The following is a 27074-nucleotide window of genomic DNA, read 5'->3' on the forward strand; positions in this document are numbered from 1 at the left end:
GCAAACTTTATATTAATTTAAACTTTGAGAAGGATTTTTAAAAAATGCTTAGAAGTGTTAAACTTCTGACTTATTTTAGATGAAAGTTTAAACAGTTGTTAAAGAGAATATGTATAGTTCAGTTGCTACCTTTTGCTATTTTTAATTTTGTGTTAATTTTAACAAAGACGTCCGAGGTACATATTCTGATGTTGCATTCGGGACCTCCAGACGTCTGGACTACTTCAATTGTCTCGTAAACAATAAAGAGACGAGTGGGTTTGTTACTGCATTTATTGTTTTATTTGGTCAGTCTTTTACTAAGCGAGCAGAGCGAAATATCTAGCATTCCAAAATTTTCTTTAGTGTTCCATATTTTATATTATTATATTTTTTATTCAGTTATATATTATTATTTATTTATATTAGTTTATATAGTTCAGTTTTATATTATTCATAGTATATTATTTATATTATAGTGTATATAGTGATAGTTACCGCGTATAGTAATATTTTAGGACGCTCTATATAATAATGTCGCAAAGATTTTTAAGTATGTTTCATTTTTCTTGCCGTATCAGATAATTGCGTTCGAGAAAAGCTAATAATTTCATTTTTTTTAGACGAATATCATTTTAAAAATGAAGAACTCTTCAGTGTGTGGTACAATGAAAATGACATAGATAGAAAAACAATTGCAGTGTCAGAAAAATTCGCAAATTTTGTAGTAATTTATCTACAAAATGGAAAAATTCCAGGCGAATTCAACAGAAACTTTAGAAGAAGACTTCATCGTCGAAAAATACGTCAGCTATAATCATCCTGAAGTTTCGGCACCTGTAGAACGACCACGTTTGTCATATCAAGAAAAATCAACACGAGCACAGAGGGGAGACGCATCAGAACTTGCAGAAAAAATGCAAGAAGATTTAAATTTAATATTACATGCAACCAAAGTCATGGCACAAAAAAGAGGCAATAAAGATTTGGCAGTTATTTTGAATGAAACGTCAAAAAGCCCCGAACGTGTCAAAAAAATGCGGACGCTTCTTTTTAACAACAAAAAGAAAGATATAGTTCCGCTTTCTGTAGATGATGCGTTAGCCTTTTTGTACGATAATACTTTCAGCAAGCGACAATACCTTAATATCAGATTGGAAAATAAAGAATGAAATTGCGACATTTACCCCAGATACGAGATTATTTTGGAAGGAAAAAAGAATTGTACACCATCAGGAATTAACATTACAGAAACTACCGCCGAAGTTTCCTTGCAAAACTTGCTTGAACATACAGCAAAAAGGATTTTACTATTACAAACGGAAGTTATAGATAGTATGATTTCAAAAAGCAGCGATGATATTATACAATCTGAAATGATTTGTAGCTACGGATTAGATGGCAGTAGCGGTCAATGGACATACAAACAACAATTCAAAACGAATGTAAATTCACCAGACACAGATAGCTCGCTTTTTATTACGTCAGTAATCCCTCTCATTGTCAGATTGCAAACAATAAATAGTATTTTATGGAACAATAATACACTGCGGTCCGTCAGATTTTATAGGCCGTTAAAATTACAATATATAAAGGAAACATCAGAACAAATCATAAAGGAGAAGGAAAATGTTGATAATCAAATTAATAATTTATCAGATTTAAGTTGTTACGTCCCGGCGGAAAATTTGAAATTTATCCGCCTTGCGTCCCTTATCGAGCCCTTTTTGGGTTACGAGAATTTCTCATATGAGGGGCGTACAGGCGGGTGTTTCGGTTTTCCGCCAATCTTTCCGTTCCTCCTCGACCTTGTACATTCTTGTCAAGCCTTTCGAGGTTACGAGAATTTCTCATGCAGGGATGTACAGGGAAGAGTTTGAGTTTAATTCTTTTCTATTTTTGACTTCCTCTATCGCTTTCTCTTCTTTACCTGCTCTACCCTGGAATCGTGTATCTTGTCAAGCTCTTTCGAGGGTTACGAGAATTTCTCATGCGAGGTACACGAGGAAAGGCCGTTTCTATTTTCTACTTTTCAATAGTTTACGTGACTCTCCTTGAAACTATCGTCGCCAGCCATTAACGCACAAAAACTCGGGTTAGCTCGAGAGTGAGAGAGAGCCGTAGCATAACACCAGCGCTACGCAGTTAGCCAGTGCTTCGCATTTCGGGAATTTCCCTTGCTAACTGCGTAGAAACGGGAAAATCGTAATAATTCTTTTGTTGGAAATCTGTTTCTCTCTCTATTGCACAAAGCGTCAGCCGATCCAACAAGGATCATTACTACCTGATTGTAACGACAATGTGAGAGAGTGGATGGATGAAAATGAATTTAAACAATGAAAGTAAGAATTGAGAACCCTTACTGTTCCGGATTTCGAGCGCCATAATTTAAAACCTTATCCAATTAGTGCTCGACAACACCATCGGCTCGGCGTTGTCGTCGGTCGAAGGGTTTATAAAAACACCGACTCCGCGACAAACGTCCTACTACGTTTTGCGCTCCTCGAACGAAACGACTCCCATAAATCGCGACGAATTCGCTACGGGCCTCTTTACAAATTAAAGACTGCAATAAAGTACTCAGTGAACTGGTTTATTGACTAAAGTATTGACAGTGTCGAATTCATTTACCTGCACCCTTTTCCTTACAAAATTAACCGGCGTTCTTGCCTAGAGCAAAAATTAATACTCTACGCGCAACAAATGGTCCTTCGAGCCGGATTGTAAGGATATAAAGCAGTGCAGTGTCGCATAAAAACAATTTAATCGTGCGGTGAACATTAAAATTCGCGAAAGTGCAAAAATCTAAGCCGGATTAAATCGGCAGAACAAAGCATTTTGCACGTGTCGTTCGAACTTAACCGACATCGCGACCTCCGCCGGTAAACATTAGAGGACGTTCACGCGCTTCGCTTCACGAAAACAGTGACGTGGTTATAACAGTTCACCTTGCAGGTACAGTACGTTTATTTGAAACACTTCACACCAAAACATTATGGATACATTAATCCGCGAAAATAAAGTGCATGCCCGGCTTATCAACAATGCACTTCTCAACTTTAAAAAACTGGGGAAGCAGAATCACACGCCTGCAGTGATTCGCAGCCGTATCAACCTGCTTAAGGATTACTGGGCCAAATTCCAATCCACGCAAATCCAGATCGAGGTTGCTGCATCGGAGGAGGACACCAGGGCGAATCCCTACTTCTCCAGCGACGTCTTCGGGGATACGGAGGCGGCCTTTCTCGCCGCCCTCGACGCTATGACGGCAGCCTTACCGACGGACTCCGAACCTGCAAGTAACTCATGTAATACGAGTACCGCTTCTTGTAATCGCGAAACTGCTCTGTCGGTCAAGCTTCCTCGGGTCGAATTGCCTAAATTCTCCGGGGACTATACGGAATGGGAGAATTTTCGAGACCTCTTTCAGTCTTTAGTTGGCTCAAATGACGCGTTACCGGAGGTGCAAAAGTTGCACTATCTTAAATTAAGTTTAATTGGTGAAGCGTCTCTTCTATTAAAGAACGTTTCCACTTCCGCGGCGAATTACGAGGCAGCGTGGAAACTATTGACCGACAGATACGTGAACGAATGCGCGCTCATAACCGCTCACCTGAAAATGTTGTTCGACTCACCCCCGATCGGATCCGCTGTCTTAAGCGATTTAAAAAGTTTACGCGATAGATCTCGCGCCGCTTTAACGGCCCTAAAAAATATGGCTCGTCCGGTCGAATACTGGGACGATGTTCTTGTTTTTCACTTTGTCCGCAAGTTGGACAAGGAGTCCCATCGGGAGTGGGAGTTGCGCATGGGTGAAGAGGAATTGTTCCCATCCCTCGCGGATTGGGAGGCGTTCCTCAATGTGCGAATTCGCACCCTGGAATCGTTGGCGTCATCCCGCGGAGAAGGATACAGCGCCTGTAAAAACAAATCAGCGCCTATTAAAACCGTAAAAGCGCATTTGAACGCGTCGGAAACGAAATGCGTCGCGTGCGGCGCTGATCACGCGTTGTTTAGATGTGACGTGTTCCGTGGGCAATCCGTCGAACAACGATTATCACTCGCGCGCGAACATCATCGATGTTTTAATTGTTTACAAAAGGGGCATCTTCCGGCCGCCTGTCCTAGCAAACGCGCTTATTCGATATGTAAAGGCAAACATCACACACTTTTGCATTCCGAGCGAAAGGGTTCGAAGACGTCGTCCGTAAGCAAAGGTCGCGAATCGACTTCTCACGCGGATTTAGAATCAGGTCAACATTCGGCGCAACCTACATACGTAGCGGATAATAACATGGAAGACACGACGATGTCGACTTCGGTAAACACGCACTTCGATACGTCGCGTCATGAAAAAAAGGTCGTTCTAATCGTTCTAAAAAGGTCGCGCTTTAATTGATCCAGGGTCGGAAGCAACGTTCATTCGTGAGAATGTTGCGCGCTAATCGCCAACACGTCCAAGCTTCCGTCTCCGGTATTGGGGCCGGGACGTCGGCCACGGTCCGCGCCTCCGCGAACGTCACAATTGAACCGTGCCACGGAAAAGGGCCCGTCATTCCAGTGCGCGCTCTTATTCTAAAACGGCTCACTAATTACCGCTCAAACTTAATAGACGCCTCGAGTAAATGGATACACTTACGTGGTCTGGAGTGGGCCGATCCTCTCACGAATAATAAAGCACCCGTGGACCTCATAATCGGCGCGGATAATTATGGTGCGATCTTGCTCGACAGTCTTCAAAAGGGCCTTCCCTCAGAACCCGTCGCGCAGAAAACGATTTTCGGTTGGGTGTTGACCGGTCCCGCTCGGTCCACTGAGTCTCATGCGATGCAACTCCACGTGCACTACGGCGACCTTAACACAGAAATAAACAATACGTTAAGGAAGTTTTGGGAGGTGGAAGCGCCTCCACCGGTAATGTTCCTCTCCGAAGAGGACAAACAATGTGAAGATCACTTTCGGCGGACTCACTCACGTAAATCTGACGGGAAATACGTAGCGCGATTGCCGTTTAAATCAGAGCCTCCCATCGATATCGGGGCTTCGAAAGGAATCGCGGTAGCCTCCTTTTATAGATTGGAGAAACGGCTCGCCAAAGACGCGGAACAAGCTACGGCTTATCACTCTTTTCTGGAGGAATACCTGCGGCTCGGTCACATGCGGGAATTTCTTGAATCAGACCCTCCTTTGGAGCAAAAGGTCTATTTGTCGCATCATCCGGTCATTCGTCAAGACAGTAGTACGACAAAATTGGGAGTGGTTTTTAACGCGTCGATGCCTACGTCGAACGGGTCTACGCTAAACGATCATTTACTGGTTGGTCCGAAATTGCAAGCTGACCTCGCGGTCACGATTTTACGATGGCGCATGTATCAGTTCGTGTTCGCGGCAGATATCGCGAAAATGTTCCGGCAAATCTGGATTGACCATCGTGACATCGCCTACCAGTTGATCGTTTGGCGCGCTAAACCCGAAGATCAGCTTAAAACCTACGAATTACTTACCGTGACATACGGAACGGCCCCAGCGCCCTTTCTCGCGAATCGGGTCATCAAACAACTCGCGCTGGATGAGGGGACTAATTTCCCTCTCGCGGCTCCTATCCTGAATGAGCATCTCTACGTTGATGACGCGCTTTTCGGAGCCGATGATCGAGTGTTGGCTCGTCAAACACGGCAGCAGGTAACGGATGCCCTCAGACGCGGAGGTTTCCATCTAAGAAAGTGGTCAAGCAATTGTCCACAGTTATTAACGGAGATCTCCCACGCTGATCACGAGCTGGCCTCGAGCCGCTTATTTCAAGATGCCGAGGGATTAAAAATGCTAGGAATCCGCTGGCTACCCAAATCGGACGAATTTCGATTTCAATTTAAGTTCGACTCCGCTAGTACGGCGAATCCGACTAAGCGCGTGGTTTTATCGAATATCGCGCGAATCTTTGACCCATTGGGGTGGATTTCTACCGTCGTCATCGTGGCCAAGATCTTCATGCAAAGGTTATGGGTGGCCAAGTTAGACTGGGACGAATCTCTACCTTGCGAATTGACCAACCAATGGCGCGAATATTCCGCGGAGCTCAAAGATTTACCAAAAGTGACCCTTCCGCGCTGGATTAGGATGGGAAATGCTACAATCGCGTACGAAATACACGGGTTTGCAGACGCTTCGCAAGACGCCTATGCGGCGGTAATTTATTTGCGAACAATCTCCATCGCGGACGAGGTTGCGTTACATTTACTTATGGCGAAGACAAAGGTAGCACCGTTGAAACCACTCACAATTCCGCGGTTAGAATTATGCGCGTGCGTCCTAATGACGCGATTGATCGAGCAGGTTCAGGCTACATTAAAACTCGATAACGTACCGGTCTACGATTGGACTGATTCCACCGTTACATTAGCTTGGATACATAGACATCCGAGTCAATTAAAAACGTTTACGGCACACCGCGTCGCGGAAATACAAAGCCGAGCGCCGAATGCTTCTTGGCGACACGTACCAACCGGTTGTAATCCCGCCGATTGTGCGTCCCGCGGGTTGGCGGTGAAACTACTGCTTCACCACCCCCTTTGGTGGCACGGTCCTGCCTGGCTGGCGCAAACTCCTAATGAGTGGCCAGAATTTAGGCCTGTCGTCCCGAGGGAAGCTGAGGCTGAAATCAAAAACCAGATCAATGCATTGCATGTGGAGTCGGAGACTGAGTGGGATCTGCCAACACGCACATCCTCGTGGCAAAAACTCCTCCGAATTACCGCGTACGTCATGCGTTTCATTTTGCGAGTTAAAACGGGGAAACACGACCATCAAGATACGGTCGTCACTACCAACGAACTCGTCGCGTCGCGGAAATTCTGGGTTCAACAAGTTCAAGCGCGTTCATTTCGCAACGAAATAAAGGCCTTGAAAAAGAGCGAGTCTCTTGCTAAATCGAGTCCATTATTTCGACTGAACCCCTTTTTGGACGAAGATGGTACTATTCGTGTTGGCGGGCGGTTGCGCAACTCCGACCTTATGGAACGGTTCCCGATAGTTTTACCGGTGCATAGAGTCACAGAACTCATTATAGCAGATTGCCACGCGAACACGTTACACGGAGGCATTCAACTAACGTTAAGCGTTTTGCGACGAACTTACTGGGTTATTAACGCGCGGCGCCTAGTTAAAAGTCACATATATAAGTGTATTAGATGCGTGCGTTGGCGCGCAGCCACAGTTCGTCAGCAAATGAGTGACTTACCTACAGCTAGGGTCACACCAGTTCGGCCGTTTGCTCATTGCGGAGTGGACTATGCGGGACCATTCTCCGCCCTCGCGCACCGCGGACGCGGGCAAAAGGCGCACAAGGTGTACATCGCATTGTTTATTTGCCTATCCACGCGGGCGATCCATCTGGAGCTGGTGCGCGACTACTCCACCGCGGCGTTTTTAGCGGCATTTAACCGATTCACAGCTCGTCGCGGCCTACCTACAAAGTTATACAGCGATAACGGAACGAATTTCCAAGGCGCAAATAAAGAGTTAAGAGCGGCTTTTAAACTAGTTACTGCCGATTCTCACCTTCGTGCGCTGTTTGCTGCAGACCACATCACGTGGCAGTTCATTCCTCCCTCCTCGCCTCATTTTGGGGGAATCTGGGAAGCGGGCGTCAAGAGCGTCAAGACGCACTTGCGACGCATGTTGTGCGATCGTACGCCTACATGTGAGGAGTTCAATACACTCCTCTGTCAAATCGAGGCCTGTTTAAACTCTCGTCCCTTAGCTTCATTGAAGGACGACCTCGAGTCCTGCGAGGCCCTCACACCCGGGCATTTTCTAGTGGGCGGTGTGTTCAAGGTCCCTCCTGCGCCGTCTGTAATAGACATTACCGAAAACAGATTATCGCGCTGGCAATGGGTGCAACAACTCACCGAAAAATTCTGGAAAGCATGGACTCACGAATATCTGCAATCGTTACAAGCTCGCTCGAAGTGGTGTAGTCGCGCCACTAACCTTAAAATCGGGGACTTGGTACTGCTGAAGAGCTCCACGCTTCCTCCGGGCAAATGGGACCTCGGTCGGGTGACCGAATGTCACCCTGGTAAGGACGGCCTCGTGCGAGTGGTCAGTATCAAGACCGCACGATCGGAATATACCCATCCTGTAGTTAACCTATGCAAACCACCGATTAGCTCATTAGATTTAGTTTAAGGCAATGTATCATATATTCTACCATGTACATTCACAACGTTCTTTACGCGTATATTTATCGCTTACGCACGTATGTTCGATGTAAAAAATTCGGTTCATTACCTACCTTAATAAGAACTACGCAGCCTGGCACGACACGTTAATGGAACGTGCTCATCACTACGCTTCATTCACGGCGTAGAATCGTGACGTCATTCGTCGCGGTCGCACAGCGCCGCGAGGCGGGCGGTATGTTCCGGATTTCGAGCGCCACAATTTAAAACCTTATCCAATTAGTGCTCGACAACACCATCGGCTCGGCGTTGTCGTCGGTCGAAGGGTTTATAAAAACACCGACGCCGCGACAAACGTCCTACTACGTTTTGCGCTCCTCGAACGAAACGACTCCCGTAAATCGCGACGAATTCGCTACGGGCCTCTTTACAAATTAAAGACTGCAAAGTACTCAGTGAACTGGTTTATTGACTAAAGTATTGACAGTGTCGAATTCATTTACCTGCACCCTTTTCCTTACAAAATTAACCGGCGTTCTTGCTTAGAGCAAAAATTAATACTCTACGCGCAACACTTACGAAAGCGAACGTCGCGAACGTTCGACCGCCGTTCGAAAATCAAGGGTCGTTCGAAGCAATAAACACTATTGTATCGAAATTCTAAGAACTGCCTAGCGATAACGGCAAATTTTGAACAAAGGAACGTTCTCGAAGGAACGTTCGCCAGATTGAGAATTGTTTAAAATTCATAGAATGCGAAATGCCGAATTTATCAAGGCGATAGTTTTAATGTGCGATAGACTGTTGTAAAATGCATAATTTGCCACGGCATTACAACCACCGTAAGCGCATTGTCCGCTTTTAAACATATTAAATCAGACTGTCTTTATTGCAAATCAGGAAAATGAATAATTTTGATCATGATATACGGATGACGGTTTTCTCTATCAAAACCTGTATATTTCAATTTCAAATCTCATTCTACAATTCAGTCAAATCAATAGTTAAATCTCACTTAAATGCAATTAATCATAGTTTCTGAAAACTGTTGAAATTATCATGGCGACGAAGTAGAAAAGAAAGGAACACCAAAGAAAGGGGATGAAAGATCTTCGTCTAGCTCGCGCGTCTTAGCCAATCACCGGGCACGCGACACTTCCGAAAACGGGCTACGATTCGCCAAACCGTCCCCTCCAAGGACGATGTTCGCGCGACGGGCCCTTCGACCATCGATCGCGCACGAAATTTGTCACTCTTGATCGATCAATCGTAAGTACGTGATCGGGAGCCCGTGTGTCCAAGAGACAGAGTTATTCGGAAGTTCGCGATATTTTCTCTGCGGTAAAGTCCTCCGCGTAGCAAGGCAGAGTGCCGCGGTAGTTAAAATAATCGGAATTCTGAATAAGGACTCATAGACGCGCACGTAAAATCTTTCTTCTACCTAAATTTCTATCTTTTGTTTCTGATTTTAAATTGTTTGCTCGCGTAATTCTCGTATTAACTTCATTCCGTGTAAATCATATATTGTTTCTGTAATTAATTATTTTTCGTTATTCGTTTGTCTCTCGTCGACGTACTCGTCCGTTTTAATTCGTTTCCGCCGCGACAAGTGCAGTGATCGACATCTTACCGCTTCTTTGGTGTTCCAGATCATCAAGCGAACACACACAGATATTAGCAAACGAATTATCTTGTATTTTATTGTACAGCATAACGGTAAGTCGTTTCAATTACATTTTTCGATCATGACGTTTATCAATTGGCAAAACGGGCGATCTGGTCGAGCCCTTCGGGGTTACGAGAGTGACTCAGGTCAGATCGTTCCACCGTACCAGATATCAACTGATTTCTGTATTAATTCTTTTGTTTGTTACAATCTCGCAATTCCAATTTCTTTTCCGTCATCAAAAGGGCACCTTAGTCCAGCTCTTTCGAGAGCTACGAGAATTTCTCAGGCTAGGGTATACCGCGGGCGGAAACCGCCAATTTTATAGTTAAATTTGGAAAGCGAAATTGTGATAATCATTGTCACGCGTCCGGTAATATACTCGTTGGTTTCAGTTGTGATATTAGAGCGCTTTATACAATCATATTTTGTTAATTAATTTTAAGCATCTTTACATTTGTTCACATTTTTGCAAAACTGGTATTTTCTATATTAACGGAATTTCTAAATTATTAAACTCTCAATTTTGGCATTTCACAGTTACGGGCAACGTAACACATACCCTCCCCCCCCCCCCCCCCCTCGCAGTACTATACCGCCAGGATGTACACTCCTCCGCCGGCACCGATCTACGCTCCCCGCCGGCAGCTGTATACGCTCCCCCGCCGGCACCGATATACGCCCCCCTTAATTATTGTCCCCCACAATATTTTCAATAAATATGTACATCTATAAGTGTATTAAATACAAATATTATAAACATACATTTCTCTTCTTTCCGCAACCTATCCCTTATTATATTTAAAAAATATAATTACTTATTACTACATGCATAAATTTCATCTTTCCGCATATGTACGTACTATTTACCAACTTCGCATGATATTAAAATTATTAGTAATTATTGAGATTAGGTTACACCTCACGGATTTTGATGAAATTTAAACCTGTAAAATTAGACATTTTGAACAAGTTTTTCCTATACACATAACCGCCGCTCGGCCTTAGTTTTCGAGATATTTTCGAAAAACTGTTGAAACTAACACATTGAATTCTGGCCATACGTGTGTGTCCGTGACAACGTACGCATTAATACGGGATCGCCGCTTTTCTACTGTTTTCGCAGGCAGCAACACGGCGACCGACATCAATATATATATACATATATTACGGGTGGGCTTAAAAATTAAATTTAACTAATTTTCATAATTTTGAATTGTCAGTATGTGTGTCTGGTCGCCTCACGGCGACCAGAATATCACTTTACCTTTAATTCACTGATTAAGTAGAGTAGATTGGGTTAGGTTAGGCTATATTAAATTCCCAGTTGCCATCATAGCTACGATACATTGAAATCATGAATGCAGAAGTACACAAGGTATGTATTGGTCATCGGTCCCCGTGCTGTTGCCTGCAGAAACAGTAGAAAAGCGGCGATCCTGTACTAATGCGTACGTTGTCACGGACACACACGGATGGAAAATTCAATGTGTTAATTTCGACAGTTTGTCGAAAATATCTCGAAAACTAAGGCCGAGCGGCGGTTATATGTATAGGAAAAAGTTGTTCAAAATGTTGAGTTATACAATATATTTAAATTTCATCAAACTCGGTGAGGTGTAAACTAATCTCAATAATTACCAAATTATTTTTTGAACAGAAAAAGATTATCTGAATAGACCTGCCTTAACACAATTCAAGTAAAAAATTACAGTGAAAACTACATCCGCATCCGTTGACTTCAGCACGACAAAGTAAAAGATCAAGCGGCATCCCTTAAACATATTCCATCTCATTTTATCTCGTTACGCGTATTCTCCTTCTTGCTCTTCAGAGATATGGCAACACTGACCTCGAGACACTGATTGTGAGTAAAGAGATATAGCTGTTGGTATTGAAGCAATTTTCCGTTATCGTCAACGTGCCGTAGACTGTTGCAGTGCGAAGTGTTTCATATTTTTGTACTAGGATAGAGCAGATGGCGTTCGTTCTCGAGGCACAAATTCACGACCCTTCCAGAACAAAGGTATGTTTTGTCTTGTTAGATCTGTAGTCACTGCAGCGACACAGCGGTGGCGCCATCTACAGGGCCTAGAGATAAGGACACGAAGGTTTAAGAAACGACGCAATAGACTTCTGACGAGAACTTCGCGTCGCGAACAGTCGCAAATACGTTGTTGTACAAATAAATACTCGTTGTTACAAGCGCCTTAGTCATTTCGTCTCCCGGTGTTACACCCCACAGTGTTGTTGGGTTGAAATAAATGGGATAAACTGCATAATAAGAAAAAAGTGTATGGGAATGTATAGTACAGTAAAACCTGGATAAATTCAACCAAGATTGGGACCCAGTGGTTGCGTTTACCTAAGCACGGTATCGAAGCTCGGATGACACGCGACGACCAGCCAAGCGTGAACGTTGAAAGGGACAGACAGTGGTGGAAAGAGAGAGGTCCGAAATCAAAGGAAAGAGCCGAAACGTATCGGTGTGACTAATACTAATTGAATCAAAAAACTTTTTTATTTTTGACTTTTTTTGAGTGAAACTCTTACTAGCGCATTGGTGAGATTTTTGTGAGTAAAGTGGTACCAAACACGATATAGTTTCAATTATAATTACTTGCTAAAATTGATGTTATAAGTTGGCGAAAAGCAAGAGAGATCGAAATCCAAACCAGTCGCGGTGTCGGCTTTGGTTTCAAAGGTTTCATTTATCCTAGCGAGGAGTCGATTCTGGGCATTTAATGTTTCATTTATTCAAGCAAGGAGTCGATTCCGGGCATTTAATGTTTCATTTATTCAAGCAAGGAGTCGATTCTGGTCATTTAATGTTTCATTTATCCAAGCGAGGTGTCGATTCTGAATCCGTACACATGTTTTCTTTGTAGCCAACATGCCGATTCTGTGTCCGTACACATCTTTTGTATTCAGCCGACATCATTTATATTCAGTCGTGGTCTCAATTCTATGCTGTTTATTCTATTACTATTGTTTATAAATATAATTCAACCTATATCGAGTTTGGTATCATTTTAATCAGAAAAATCTCACAAATGCATTAGTAACAGTTTCAGAAAGTTTGAGAAAAAGTTAAAAATAAAAAAGTTTTATCGTTGAATTAGTATTAGTCACACGGATATTACGGTCGGATCATATTACACGGTTTCCTCGTCGAGCGGCTCGGTTCGCCTAGGGGGATCCCCCCAAGTGGAGGGGATAGCGATGTTTCATTTATCCAAGCATTCTTTCGTTGAATTTATCCAGGTTTTACTGTATATCTGTAAAAATAATAAATAATACATTTGATGGCGTTCCTGAGAATCAACACGTGTTTTCCACCTAATTCGACTTCAGCAGCAACCGTAAGTGAAAATATAATGTACATAAATCGCAATTCAGCATTGTGCTTTTATTACCAATATAAAATCATAAAATAGTGTATTAAACTTACAATACAATTTATAATGGAAAATGAAGGAATATTTCTAGGAAACGGACCGTTTAGTGATTGCGACGGAGGTATACATACGTCGTTGAATTCGTTTTGGCGAGTACGTTACTAATTTGAGTATCATTATTTGTGGAAATTCATTTTTTTCGTGACTGTAAACTTTCAATAAAAAGATGAGGTTAAGTACACTTCGACAGATCTATGGGCAGAAATGGTACTTTATTACACTACAAATATTTATTCCGAATCATTTAAATTATGCATATTTATATTTTCTCTGGAATCGAATGAAATCTGCAATTTCTGTTAAGATTTCGTCGAATAAGTCTGCATTTTCGCTTTTGACATTTTTGGTGAAAATATGATGGCTTAAATATATCATAAAGTTGTCCTTCTTGCTAGAAATAGAAAATATTAATAGCATTATAATTTATAAAAAGGACAATACATTAAAAAAATACGAGTAAAGTTATAAATAATAACTGATAACATTCTGGTAGAAAATGTTTGGTATGTGCAGAGTGCTTCCTACAGTATTAATGCATGCATCTGTTAGAGGATCTTCAAAATTTATGCTATGGTTTATTTTCAAATGTTTATATCGCCCTTTCTCTAAAATATTGTAAAGCTTTACAACTATCGGATGTAATTGTCTTTTGGGACCTAATCAATTCCTTTATAATTCCTACTAGTGTGAATCTCTACTTTCAGCAGACACTAAAAATACTTTGCTGCTCTCTCCCTCAGTGCCTCTAAACATCAGATGATCCCTCAACATAATGCCTTTTATGATATTTCCGTTTGCCGAATTTAGACTTGTCAATTTCTATAATTTTTCCTTCGCCACCAATTAGTTCACAAAAGTGATAACCAATCAATCATCACTTGTACAAAATATAACCATTGTTCCTATTCAGTTCCAATTCCCTTATAATATAACATTGGTCGTAGTTATACACAGGCATTAAAGTTAATTTTAATACTGTCTTGTAACTCACTTTAGTTTTTTAAAAAAACGTTCCTTTTTTCCTGATATTTTAACATTGCAAACTTTCTTCTTTTAGTTAGGATTAGCAGATGCTGGAATAGTCAATGTGCAACGACAATTTGCATCTACTATTTTCATTGAGTGTCCACATTGTGGACAATTCATTTCTGTTTCAATTAGCATCATATTCTGTAGAAATTTGAATAATGAATTTTGATCCTGACAAAATTCATGAACATTAATCAAGTTCCATTTTTTCGGAATTATACATATGTTCAGTCATTTTGATTATGGAACTCGCTACAATCCACAAAGTACAAAAGATTAAAAAAAATCTGCCTTAGTAGTTTGAAATCAAAGGAAGACACATTCTCCATTTATTAATTATTTGAATTTCACTTTTCAAATTCCTGCAGAATAAAGTGTTAATAAAGTAAGGAATGAATTGTCCACAAAGTGGCAATGCTACAAAAATGAAAACCGAATCTCTCATACTTGTTGAAAGTAGGGATACTAATATTGCTACCATGAAAGTGCTAAAAATTTAAATTCAAATGTTAGTGCTAGCCGGCCATTAATATAACCTATCTTGACCTCATCTAATTTAATTTAACCTGCTGAATAGTCCGTTTCCTAGGAATATGCTAATTCGAGCTAAGAAAAACGGAAAATGCTGCATAAGTGAAACTTATTCCATTTCTTAACAACACAGAAATGATTTTAATCATTAAAGCGCAATGAAAAATATTTATTATATTCTAGCAGAAATAATAAGTATTTACTATCTATGGTAATATATGGACAATATTACTTTTTATATAACAAATAGCTCGTTTTGTTCAGTTCTCTATTAACACATTATCCATCAGCCATAAATAAAATAGATAATCACTATCACCTTACAACTTAACAGTAATTAAAGATAAAGCATTGTAATCCTTTTTTATTTTTGCTTAATAGAAGTACATCTAACTTTCATTATTTTAACTGAGTTATATGTATGCAAATTTGTAATAAACAGAAAGTTAATAATTCATTTTCCATCAACAGCCCATGGTGTTGAAGAAACTATTAATAGGCTTCCTGTAGATAAAGTGTTAATGGAACAATGCATGTAGATCATATTATAACATCTTGTTCTTGCTTTAATTATCATATGGTAATAATAATACATGTAGGTAATTTATTACAGATAAAATAAATTATATGCTAATATGCTACGTTGTTTACGTCATAATCTTTATGACATTAACATATTTGCAAACGTAAGTGGGAAACAAATGTTACATGTATTAATGAAATTATAACAGTGTAAGTGATGTTAACAGTAATTTAATATTACCAACTTAAGAAACTATATTTTGTTATTAATTAACATTATTCAATATCTGTTAAGAACAAAGTGTTCTGCGTTAAAAACTAACATATATTATTATTAGTCAGGGATTTTAGTAACGATTCGCTTTTGCAAAGGAACACTCGTTTTCGGTTTTCGCACGTACACATTTTATTCTACATATACAGCCACGGAGACAACAACCACGATTAACACTCTTCACTCGTGGGGCGTACTTAAAGACCCAAAACATATATGATGTCACGCTCTTTTGTCTATATGTTTACATATTTACATTTGTACAGAGATGGCTGGATCGGTACGTCTGTGAAGCTGGCCCCTCATTATCAAAAACTTGAAAAATTGATAAGAGTTCTGAATGCCCCCTAAGAGTCCTAGAGTTCTCTATCAGTTTTAAAAATAGTTCCGTCGATTAAAGTATCGAAAATAGCATTTGAAAACTTTGAAGAGCTATAACTTTTTTGCTATGAACTTTAGCACTTTGGTTGTTAAGGATAATTGATAGAACTCTTTGGGGGGCTACCAGAACTCTCAACAAAATTGTCGATTACGAAAAAAAAAATTTCTTTTGGTTAATTTTAGGGGTGAAAATTTTTCTTGGTAACAGGCAGTTCTATTGACAGTTCTGGCAGCCCCCCGAAGAGTTCTATCGATAATTATTACCACTCGAAGCACTAAGATGCGAAATAAAAAAGTTCTCGCTGGTTGAAGTTGTAGGATCGAATACTGTTTGTCCATAAGGATGAAAATTTTTCTTAATAACTGACAATTCTGTTGAGAGTTCTGGCAGCCCCCCGAAGAGTTCTATCGATAATTATTAACACTCGAAGCACTAGGATGCGAAATAAAAAAGTTCTCGCTGGTTGAAGTTTCCAATTTGAAAAGGACCCCAGACAAATTTTATGGAAAATGGGTTTTGATCGAATCGGCTGTAACTTTGCCATTTTGTACTTCAAGTGATGCTGATCAAAAGTTACCATTGTCACAAGTCAATCCTAGGGCAGTTGTCCTCAGACCATCATGATGGGAACACATATAAGTCAATTACCAAATCTGGTAACTCTATAAATCTGTACTTCCATCACATTTAAATAAATCTCAGTTTCAAAGTTTTATAATTTGACCTCGATATTGTTACAAACGACACAAGGCGAATAGATGATTTTACCATTGGAAAACAACAGAGCGATTTACTGAAGAAGGCTAAAATTTAGCTGAAACAGTTAAATACTGCTAATGCGTAGAAACACTATATTAATGCGGATTATAAATAAAATATTTTAATTTTGTACCACAATAACCAGTACTGTTCGAAATCCTCTAATTTATTATATTGTTTAATCCTATGAGTCGCTTTTGTTCTAAAAAGGCTCAAAATTCGATAATAGTGCCTATAATACGTTCTCGCTTTCGGCATTACCCAAGATCAACGATCAACCACGTGGACGTAGCGTGGATCTGATCCCTTTGCGCGCGCGCGCGCACGTGTGCGTGTAGTGAATGGTAATTTTTCAACATTTTTATGTGAGTTTATAATAAAATTTTAAATATGTCTTTCGTAGATTCTAATAAGTCATGTGTGTGCTGAAAATTTCATCCAGATCGGTCAAGGCATTTATACATATTTTACTGAATTAATTTTTATAGCTTCTCAAAAAACCTCAAGTAATTTATTCCAATTTTAACCGTGGCATTCTATTTTGTACAGTGTTCACTTCTTTTGTCCCCGAGTGTTATATGTATAGTCAGTCACAGTGAAAATGATCTACCTGTAACAAACAGAATATTAGTCTAAATAAAACAATAAATACAAGTAAAATACGTTGATTATGCATATCAAATTATTCTACATAGTTAGAATAAAATGATATAAATTGTTATTACATTACAGATCCCTAAATCGCACATCTCCTGATATTTTTCATTATATTTCAAAAACTAAGAATCTAAACATGCATAAATCATTTCTACAGTTGAATACTTGCAATTTTTGTTGAAGATTGATTATCTAAAAAACTAAAAGTTACATAACAATAGTTTACAGATTCCGATTTAGCATACTGCAGTGAGAGAAAGGATGTTTGAATGGGAATGAGATGCACGCCGAATGAGTGAGAGCGAATGAAATTGAACGACAGCGGAAAGATTATAAAGCGGAGAGAGTTTTCTTTATACCTACTTCGAGCGCAATTACAAAATTGCGACAATACAAAAATCTATAAGAATCACTTATGTACAGTAAAAGCTGGATATATGCAACAAAAGTTTGGCTGGATATATACAACATCGCTATTCCCTCCACTTGGGGGGATCCCCTTAAGCCGAACCGAGCCGCTCGGCAAGGAAACCGTGTAATATGATCTGACCGTAATATTGGTGTGACTAATACTAATTGAACGATAAAACCTTTTTATTTTTAACTTTTTCTTACTGAAACTTTTACTAACGCATTTGTGAGATTTTTATGATTAAAATGACACCAAACACGATATAGTTTGAATTATATTTATTTATTTATTTATTTAGAATATGCTGCTGAACTATTGACTACTTAGGTGCTTTATGATGTTAGGAAAAGTCCGTGATTTCCATGAAACCGGACAGTATCTTCCTATTGAAAATTAAAGTAATTTACAAGCTAACAGTAATAACAGAATGATAATAGTGTAACATCCCGCAGGAAGAAGAATAAATAAGAAAAAAAAAAAAAAAAAAAAAACTACCATTATTAATTATTAAAAAATATATTTATTTTTTTTAGTTTTTATACAATCAAAATTATAACACTTCGTTTTTTTATTATTGTAATAACACAATTCAGATCGACAATTATATTCCTATTTAACAAATAAGAAAAGAATGTTGTATTTATACTTAACAAAATTTATACTTAAAAAAAAAAAATACATCGATAATTACCGCGTCGATAATTCTACCGCGTCGATAAAAGATCGACGCGGGATATATAGATAGAGATAGGAATAACACGTAGAGAGAGATAGGAATAGAGCGCAGAATAAAGAAAGATAGCACTACGCATAGAAAGAGACAGCGATACGCGCGGAGTCACGTACACTCCGGTCAAAGTCCAAACACTTCCGGTATCGAAAACGCGTATAGAAAAAAACTGCTACGTGAGCAAATCTCGGGTATAAATACAGTAAAACCTGGATAAATTCAACGAAAGAATGCTTGGATAAATGAAACATCGCTATCCCCTCCACTTGGGGGGATCCCCCTAGGCGAGCCGAGCCGCTCGACGAGGAAACCGTGTAATATGATCCGACCGTAATATCCGTGTGACTAATACTAATTCAATGATAAAACTTTTTTATTTTTAACTTTTTCTCAATGAAACTTTTACTAATGCATTTGTGAGATTTTTCTGATTAAAATGATACCAAACACGATATAGGTTGAATGATATTTATTTATTAAAATAATAATAAAATGGTACATTATAATAAAAATTGTCATATATTGAAATGAATAAGGTTTGAAGGATAAAAAATAACGCATCAAAAGTTATGGAGTTCGTTGACAAAGGGAAGATGCAGTAAAAACGACGAATAATCAGATCATCTTTGTACGACGCATTGCAGTAAAATTTGCTGAATTGGTTCATCGAAAGAAGAACTGTTGGTGATTTCATAACGAATGCCGTAATTATGGACAAAACAACAGAATTAAAGAACAGTATGGGGTTGACATTCGATTTTAAAGTTAGTACGAGCTGGTAAGATGAATTTAAAAAAAGACATAATAGCAAATGCTGTTATCCGTCCAGTTGTGAAGAAGAAGAACCAAGAAAATCCAGTAGGAGGATGTTAATCATTGGTGCCTAAAAAATAAAAATTAATTATTAAAATGAAAATTATGTTTATAATTTTTATAAAATTATACAACTGTACTTATAATGAATATTAAACATTACCTAATACATGGGTTTTGATGACTTTAAACATATCTCGAATAACAGGCGGTTGTAGAGATAGATGCGAGTCCACACGCTCAAACAAATGTTGCAGCCCCTCTTGTTCATTAGGTTGTTCGTCTGCATTTTCTTGCATCTCACCTTCTTCCTGCTCTTCTCTATCTTCCTCGTCTATGAATGTTCTTCTTTCTTGTTCATCACAATTGGACATAAATTGTACAATATCTTCTTGTACGTATGATTCATTTGTTAAGGTGCTTATGTCTTCCCTCATAGCACGACGATACCAATCTTCCTGATTGGGAATAATTTTTTTCCAGGAATTAATGATATTGTTGGCAGATACTTCCCTCCATGATTCGTCCAAAACTTGTATACAATCTTTTAGTGTAAATTGCTTCTGAAATTCATTTATCCCGCCTTGATATGTAATCGCTTTCCTTATCGCTTTATGGCGATACACTGCTTTCATTTTGGCTATTATGCCCTGGTCCATTGGCTGTATTACACTGGTCATGTTAGGAGGAAGATACATAATCTTAAAATTGTCTTTATCTAATAATTCTTCCGGCACTTTATGTCCTCCACAATTGTCTAATAATAATATAACTTTACCGGTCAGTCCGTTTCTTAATTGATGTGCCCGTACACTGGGCTTAAAATAATGTTCAAACCACTCATAAAATAATGGCTGCGTTATCCACGCATTCTTCTGCGATTTAAAAATAACAGGAAGATTGCTTCTGCAATGTTTCAAAGCCCTAGGATTTTCGTATTTATTAATCACTAGCGGCATTAGCTTGTGCGTCCCAGATGCATTCGCACATAGCGCCACCGTAATTCGCTCTTTGCGACTTTTGTATCCCTTCACAACCCCTTCTTCTCTTCCTGCCAAGGTCTTCGATGGTAAGGCTTTCCATAAAAGCCCAGTTTCATCCATATTGTAGATGTTATCTATATTTATACTGTCATCTTCCAATAATTTAGTAAAATCGTTACAAAATTGTTTCGCGGAATCTTGATCAGCACTTGCACTTTCCCCATAAACTTTCACTAAACGTATATTATGTCTTTTTTTAAATCCATCTAACCAGCCCCTACTAACTTTAAAATCGAGCGGCAACCCCATACTGTTCTTTAATTCTGTTGCTTTGTCCATCATTACGGCATTCGTTATGAAATCACCAAGAGTTCTCCTTTCGATGAACCAAGCCAGCAAATTTTGCTCCAATGTATCGTACAAGGATGGTTTGATTCTTCGTCGTTTTCGCTGCATCTTCCCTTTGTTAAGGAACTCCATAATTTTTGGTGCATTATTTTTTATCCTCCAAATCGTTGTCCGATTCACTTTATATTTTTTGGCCACGAGCGGAACACTAAAAGTTTTTAAGTCCTCTAAGACTTGCAATCGTTCCTCTAAGGATAGAGTTACTTTCTTTCTGGTCGCCATTTCAAACACTTTAACCGTTCACTAAGTATCGACAGTTCGATTGATTCTGGTGCCGGGTAACAATTTGTTTTCGTTGAAGTCACCTCGCACGGGGTGATTTTGGCGGGGGTGACCTACTCGGATTGGTAAAATCGGTTCTCACTGATTTTTCTCATTGGTTGAACATATTTGGCAGTGGTACTATGATAGTCACCGCCTTCGACTAACGGTTGTCTCAGGTACCGAAGCTACCCCTGTGACATCGAGGAAATTCCACGTGGTTGCGAAGTGACCGTGGCGGGCAATAAACTGAGGAACCGTTTTAACTCTGACAAAACATATTGAGAATAAAGAACCCCAAAATGAAACATACAAATCCCGAGGCAACAGAGGTAGACAATCAACACGAAAATATTTCTAGGAAAGTAGTAAACTGGTCGATGGCTTCATAAACTTATTGTTACCACGGTTGAGTTCAGAATATTTTTCAGCTGCGGAACTATTGACTGCAAATTAGGTGCTTTATGATGTTAGGAAAAGTCCGTGATTTCCATGAAACCGGGCAGTTTCTTCCTATTGAAAATTAAAGTAATTTACGAGCTAAGAATAATAATAGAATAAATAAACAATAGTAATAGAATAAACAATAGTAATACAATAAACAATAGTAATAGAATAAACAATAGTAATAGAATAAACAATATAGAATTGACACCATGACTGAATATAAATGATGTCGGCTGAATACAAAAGATGTGTACGGACATAGAATCGGCATGTCGGCTGCAAAGAAAACATGTGTACGGACACAGAGTCGGCATGTCGGCTGCAAAGAAAACATGTGTACGGACTCAGAATCGACACCTCGCTTGGATAAATGAAACATTAAATGCCCAGAATCGACTCCTTGCTTGAATAAATGAAACATTAAATGCCCGGAATCGACTCCTCGCTTCAATAAATGAAACATTAAATGCCCAGAATCGACTCCTCGCTAGGATAAATGAAACCTTTGAAACCAAAGCCGACACCGCCACTGGTTTGGATTTCGATCTCTCTTGCTTTTCGCCAACTTATAACATCAATTTTAGCAAGTAATTATAATTGAAACTATATCGTGTTTGGTACCACTTTACTCACAAAAATCTCACCAATGCGCTAGTAAAAGTTTCACTCAAAAAAAGTCAAAAATAAAAAAGTTTTTTGATTCAATTAGTATTAGTCACACCGATACGTTTCGGCTCTTTCCTTTGATTTCGGACCTCTCTCTTGCCACCACTGTCTGTCCCTTTCTACGTTCACGCTTGGCTGGTCGTCGCGTGTCATCCGAGCTTCGATACCGTGCTTACATAAACGCAACCACTGGGTCCCAATCTTGGTTGAATTTATCCAGGTTTTACTGTACGAGCGTGCCGCGAGGAGCATTTCCACTTCGATTCTGATCGTAGTCCGACACGGATCTATGATACGATTACTACGTAGGTTTCCAGTAGCTTAGATTCTTTTGTCGGCGAGGCGGCAAAGGTTCCGCGTCAGACCCGGAGCGCTCGACCACCGGTTCGCAGCGGTTCTCATACGTGTCAGGTTCGCTACCAAGCTTAACGAGCGAGCGAAAGCCGAAGCTCCTTGGATGCGGCCTATTAGCACACTGGCTCTAGAGCGACGATACCGTCCTGCAGTGTTCGCAACCAAGCTTAACGAGCGAGCGAAAGCAGAAGCTCCTTAGATGCGGCCTATCAGTGACGGCTAAGTTGCTCAGAAATCGTACTGCGGCCGAACGGGTTAGCTCCTACAGTGTCAGAACGGATCCACGCCAACTCCTCGACAATCGAACAATTTATTTGAACAATTTTATTTTTTTTGTTATAAACTCAAGTTATAGATTTAGAATTTTTATAATCGTATCTAGAGACGCGTTTACTAATCAATTAAATTTTTCTTTGTATTTTATTTTAGGTCAAACTATTTTGTTACTTTTCTTTGTATTTTTTTTATATACAGGGCGCACTCATTGTAACTAATATAATTAATTTTCCTTTTGTATTTCAAGAACAGGGCGCAACATTTGTACACTGATTACACTAATTCTTTATATTATTTTCATTGCTTACATTTTTATATAACTCAAATAATTACTTACCTTTTCTTTTTATACACATATTATAAACAAACACATTACATTTTTTCTTGAATAAACACTCATTACGATTTTTGAGAAAGGAATTAACGTTGGATTTCACTCCTTTACCGCGCACCACCCGAACCTATGATCCCTTCATTATTTTGTTATTTACGAGTCGCCTTCTCATAGGGAACCGCTCTCCCTACGCGGTCGGTGCAGTAGCGTACTCGCGATAATAATTCCCGGGACGTTACAATAGAATAAATAACCAATAATAATAAAATAAACAATATAGAATTGACACCTCGGCTACATATGAATAAGGCAGGCCGTACACCAAAGATACATCAAACACGCAACATGCAACATGCAACACGTCGCATGTTGTGTACGAACGTAGAATAGGTATCGCGGCACGGTACAAACAATTTGTACGGACGCAGAATCGACACCAAGACTGGATATATGCAACGTTTAAATGCCCAGAATCGACACCGCGGTTGGATATATGCAGCATTAAATGCCCAGAATCGACACCTCGGCTGGATATATGCAACGTTTAAATGCCCAGAATCGACACCTCAGCTGGATATATGCAACGTTTGAAACCCAAGCCGACACCGCAACCGTTTTTCATTTCCAATCCTCCTTTGCTTTTCGCCAACTTTTAACATCAATTTTAGCAAGTAATTATAATTCAAACTATATCGTGTTTGGTATCATTTTAATCCGAAAAATTTCACCAATGCGTTAGTAAAAGTTTCAGTAAAAAAAAGTCAAAAATAAAAAAGTTTTATAGTTGAATTAGTATTAGTCACGCCGATACGTTTCGGCTCATTCCTTTGATCATCGGACCTCTCTCTTTCCACCACTGTCTGTCCTTTTCTACGTTCACGCTTGGCTGCTCGTCGCGTGTAACCGGAGATTAGACACCTCGACTGGATATATGCAACGTCTGGGTCCCAATGTTTGTTGCATATATCCAGCTTTTACTGTAGCTGTATTTAAATTATTCATAAAATTGAATTCTCTCTCTCTCTTTAAAAAAATATACACCTAACTAACTCAAACAGTATCAAATTTACCTATCTACAAATTCTACACTGTGATTGACAGTTTTGTGGATAAATCCAGCTTTTACAAGTCCCGCATAGCTACGAAGACTATCAGTATGAATTTCGCAGCCAGCAACAACGTGTTCTTTTATAATATTAATTAACGTTGCAGCTTCTCGATTCGGAACAACGATCATTCGGCAATCGTTACTATTTGTATCCACCATTCCCAACACCCAGTGTCCTTCCACAATTCTGCCACGATTGTATTTACGTTTTCCAAATTTTGCCTCATCGATCTTGAATAATATCAAAATAATAAGATAAAAATAACGTAAGTGGAATAATAAGAAAATATCGAATTAGTACGCAATGCACCTGTACAATGACCCGCGAACCGGATTCCGAAATTCCTCCTAATTTTGGTTTTTCTGCCTGCATATTTGAAAATTGATCCACTATCATTTCGCGACAGTAGTGAAACCATGCAGCTATTGTGGCGGAAGATATGGTTGGGGCGTCATTCCCCGGCGTACAATCGGACAGTTCGTGGGCGGTATCGTCGTACGAAAAATCGCGGACAAAGCAATAGATCAATCTTAAAAAATTTAATAATTTATTAAATATTTTAAAGAATATGTTAATTATTTATTAAAATGACACAAAACAACTTCAAACTTACGTGATTGCTTTATCTAAAGGTAATCGTACTTCTTCAAAAAAAGAATCGACGGTGGCCGAAAACTGTCGACATTTACGAGAAGAACAACGAAATCGGCCGATTTCGGATTCAGTTTCATATAATCTCATCGGTTTACGATGAACTGCACAGTTTTTCATTGTACGCACCAGACCATGTTCCTGTGCCCAAATCACTGCTGCCTGTTGCGAATTTGGCAAGCTGCGCAAATTGAATTTCAAATTTTCCATTGTTTTTATATATATTATAATAAAGTATAAATCAAAAAACACTAATAAAAAAACACAACACAAAAAAGAACACACAAAATATAAACAAGAACACACAAAATATAAAAAAGAACACACAAAATACAAAAAAGAACACACAAAATATCGATAAACAAAAAAAAATACAAGAAAGTAAATAAATTGAAAACACTAAATTAGAAAATACTAAAAGCTAAAATAGAATACTAAATAAAAAACAGTAAAATACAATATAAAATGAAAAGAGGAAAATTCTCAAGACACTGTGCACTGATTCAAGGCATAAGAAACTCTGAAAAATGTTTTACCTGTTGACTGCAGAACAATTGAAAAAGCAATAAAAAGCTAAACATCTGGAAAATACATTTAGCTAAAACGGTTTGACTAAACCCGCCAAAGTAGTCGGCACCGACATGAATCTGTCTGCAGCTAGCGACACCGTTCATTGGACAAGAAGTCAATATGGCGTCCCAGTAACGTAGTAAATGCGCTAAAAATATCAAACTTTACATGCTTATAACTTTTGAACCACTGGATTCCTAAAGTTGAGACTTGCATTTTTGGATTTTCCGCGTCAAAAACTATAGATTCAAAAAAAAAAAGTCTAAAATTTTGGGTCCGGTAAAGTAAAGTTCACCCCTCATTTTCAATCTGAATAGTCTTTTCCTAATGGATAATTCCATAGCCATACTTTGGCTTTTGTACACTGACAAGGGGAACTACCCAAGTGTTACACTCACTTATTAATGAAACTTTGCCAGCTTGTAGAGCTCGTCGAGCTGAACACGCCTATACCCCGTTTCGTGGGCAGACGACTAATTGTTTAAAAGATATTAATAATTAAAGTTAGTTACTACTTACATTGAGAAGTATGACAGACTCACACATACAACTCGCGATCTAGAGATCCACGGTTCAAATTCTTGATTCCCAACTTTTTTTTTTTTTAATGATAATTTGTCTCGTTTTGAATAACTATTACATAAAAATTATCATTAAAAAAAAAAAATGTTGGGAACCAAGGATTTGAACCGTGGATCTCTAGATTGCGAATTGTATGTGTGAGTTTGTCATACTTCAGAATGTAAGGAGTAACTAACTGTAATTGTTAATATCTTTTAAACAATTAGCTGTCTGCCCACAAAACTGGGTATAGGCGTGTTCAGCTCGGCGGGCTCTACAAGCTGGCAAAGTTTCATTAATAAGTGAGTGTAACACTTGGGTACTTCCCAGAGTGTCATACTTCAGATGCGTATCTGATAAATATTACACAATAGTGCATTTTGCAATGCGTTCCGCTTTCGACCATTCTGTGGTGACAGGAGTCGGTGGTTTCTCGTTGTTCAAAAATGTTCGAGTTTGAGCTTGCACAAGGTTTTAGAGCGTATGAACCGGTTCGGTGTAAAGGATTGGCAGTGAGACGGAATGATAGAGAGCGAGAGAATGCACTACTGATTGCACAAAACACAATGTATATTTACACAGTACAGAAAATATATACACTATGTGCAGTGTTTACAAAGTTCGTTATTGCACGAGGATCGTTGATCGTAACAAATCTCACACGCGTCGCGGTAGAGAAGAGCTCGAGATTGTGCTGTGTGTGACCACGTGTTGGTTTAACACGTAATTATATTAATTGTGCGGATTTTAATTAATAAGCACATTTACGCGATCGCGTAAGCCGTTGGCCACCTAACGCGCGATTGATTAAAGTAAAAGGATTAAGATTGAGCGCAAATTATGGAACTTTTCTGAACTGCGTGTTACACGTGTCGATGCTAGACAAAGCGTAACAGTAACGGCCGATCAACCGGCTTCGTCGTAGCGAGAGCCGTTGGCGCCTTCTCGGTGACGTAGAGCGCGTTCATTGGTCGGCCTGACCGGCAACCAAGGTGGCTGCCGGTCGCGCTGCAGAGTGCTGCCGCGGTCCGCGTGGTGACGGTTGAAATCAATCATGTATTT

At 39.3% G+C, this 27074-nt stretch overlaps 1 protein-coding gene across 1 annotated transcript; it reads left to right on the top strand.

The window, feature by feature from the left end:
* The first annotated feature begins 722 nt into the window (after positions 1 to 722).
* Positions 723 to 8166, top strand: LOC117611059 (uncharacterized). Its single transcript, XM_076689583.1, has 4 exons — positions 723 to 831; positions 1231 to 1424; positions 3140 to 4300; positions 4384 to 8166. The coding sequence occupies exons 1-4, from the start codon at positions 723 to 725 to the stop codon at positions 8164 to 8166; spliced, it is 5247 nt and encodes a 1748-aa protein (XP_076545698.1).
* Positions 8167 to 27074: the final 18908 nt, after the last annotated feature.

This window comes from Osmia lignaria, chromosome 8 (genome assembly GCF_051020975.1).
Source record: "Osmia lignaria lignaria isolate PbOS001 chromosome 8, iyOsmLign1, whole genome shotgun sequence".
NCBI classification, from domain to species: Eukaryota; Metazoa; Arthropoda; class Insecta; order Hymenoptera; family Megachilidae; genus Osmia; species Osmia lignaria.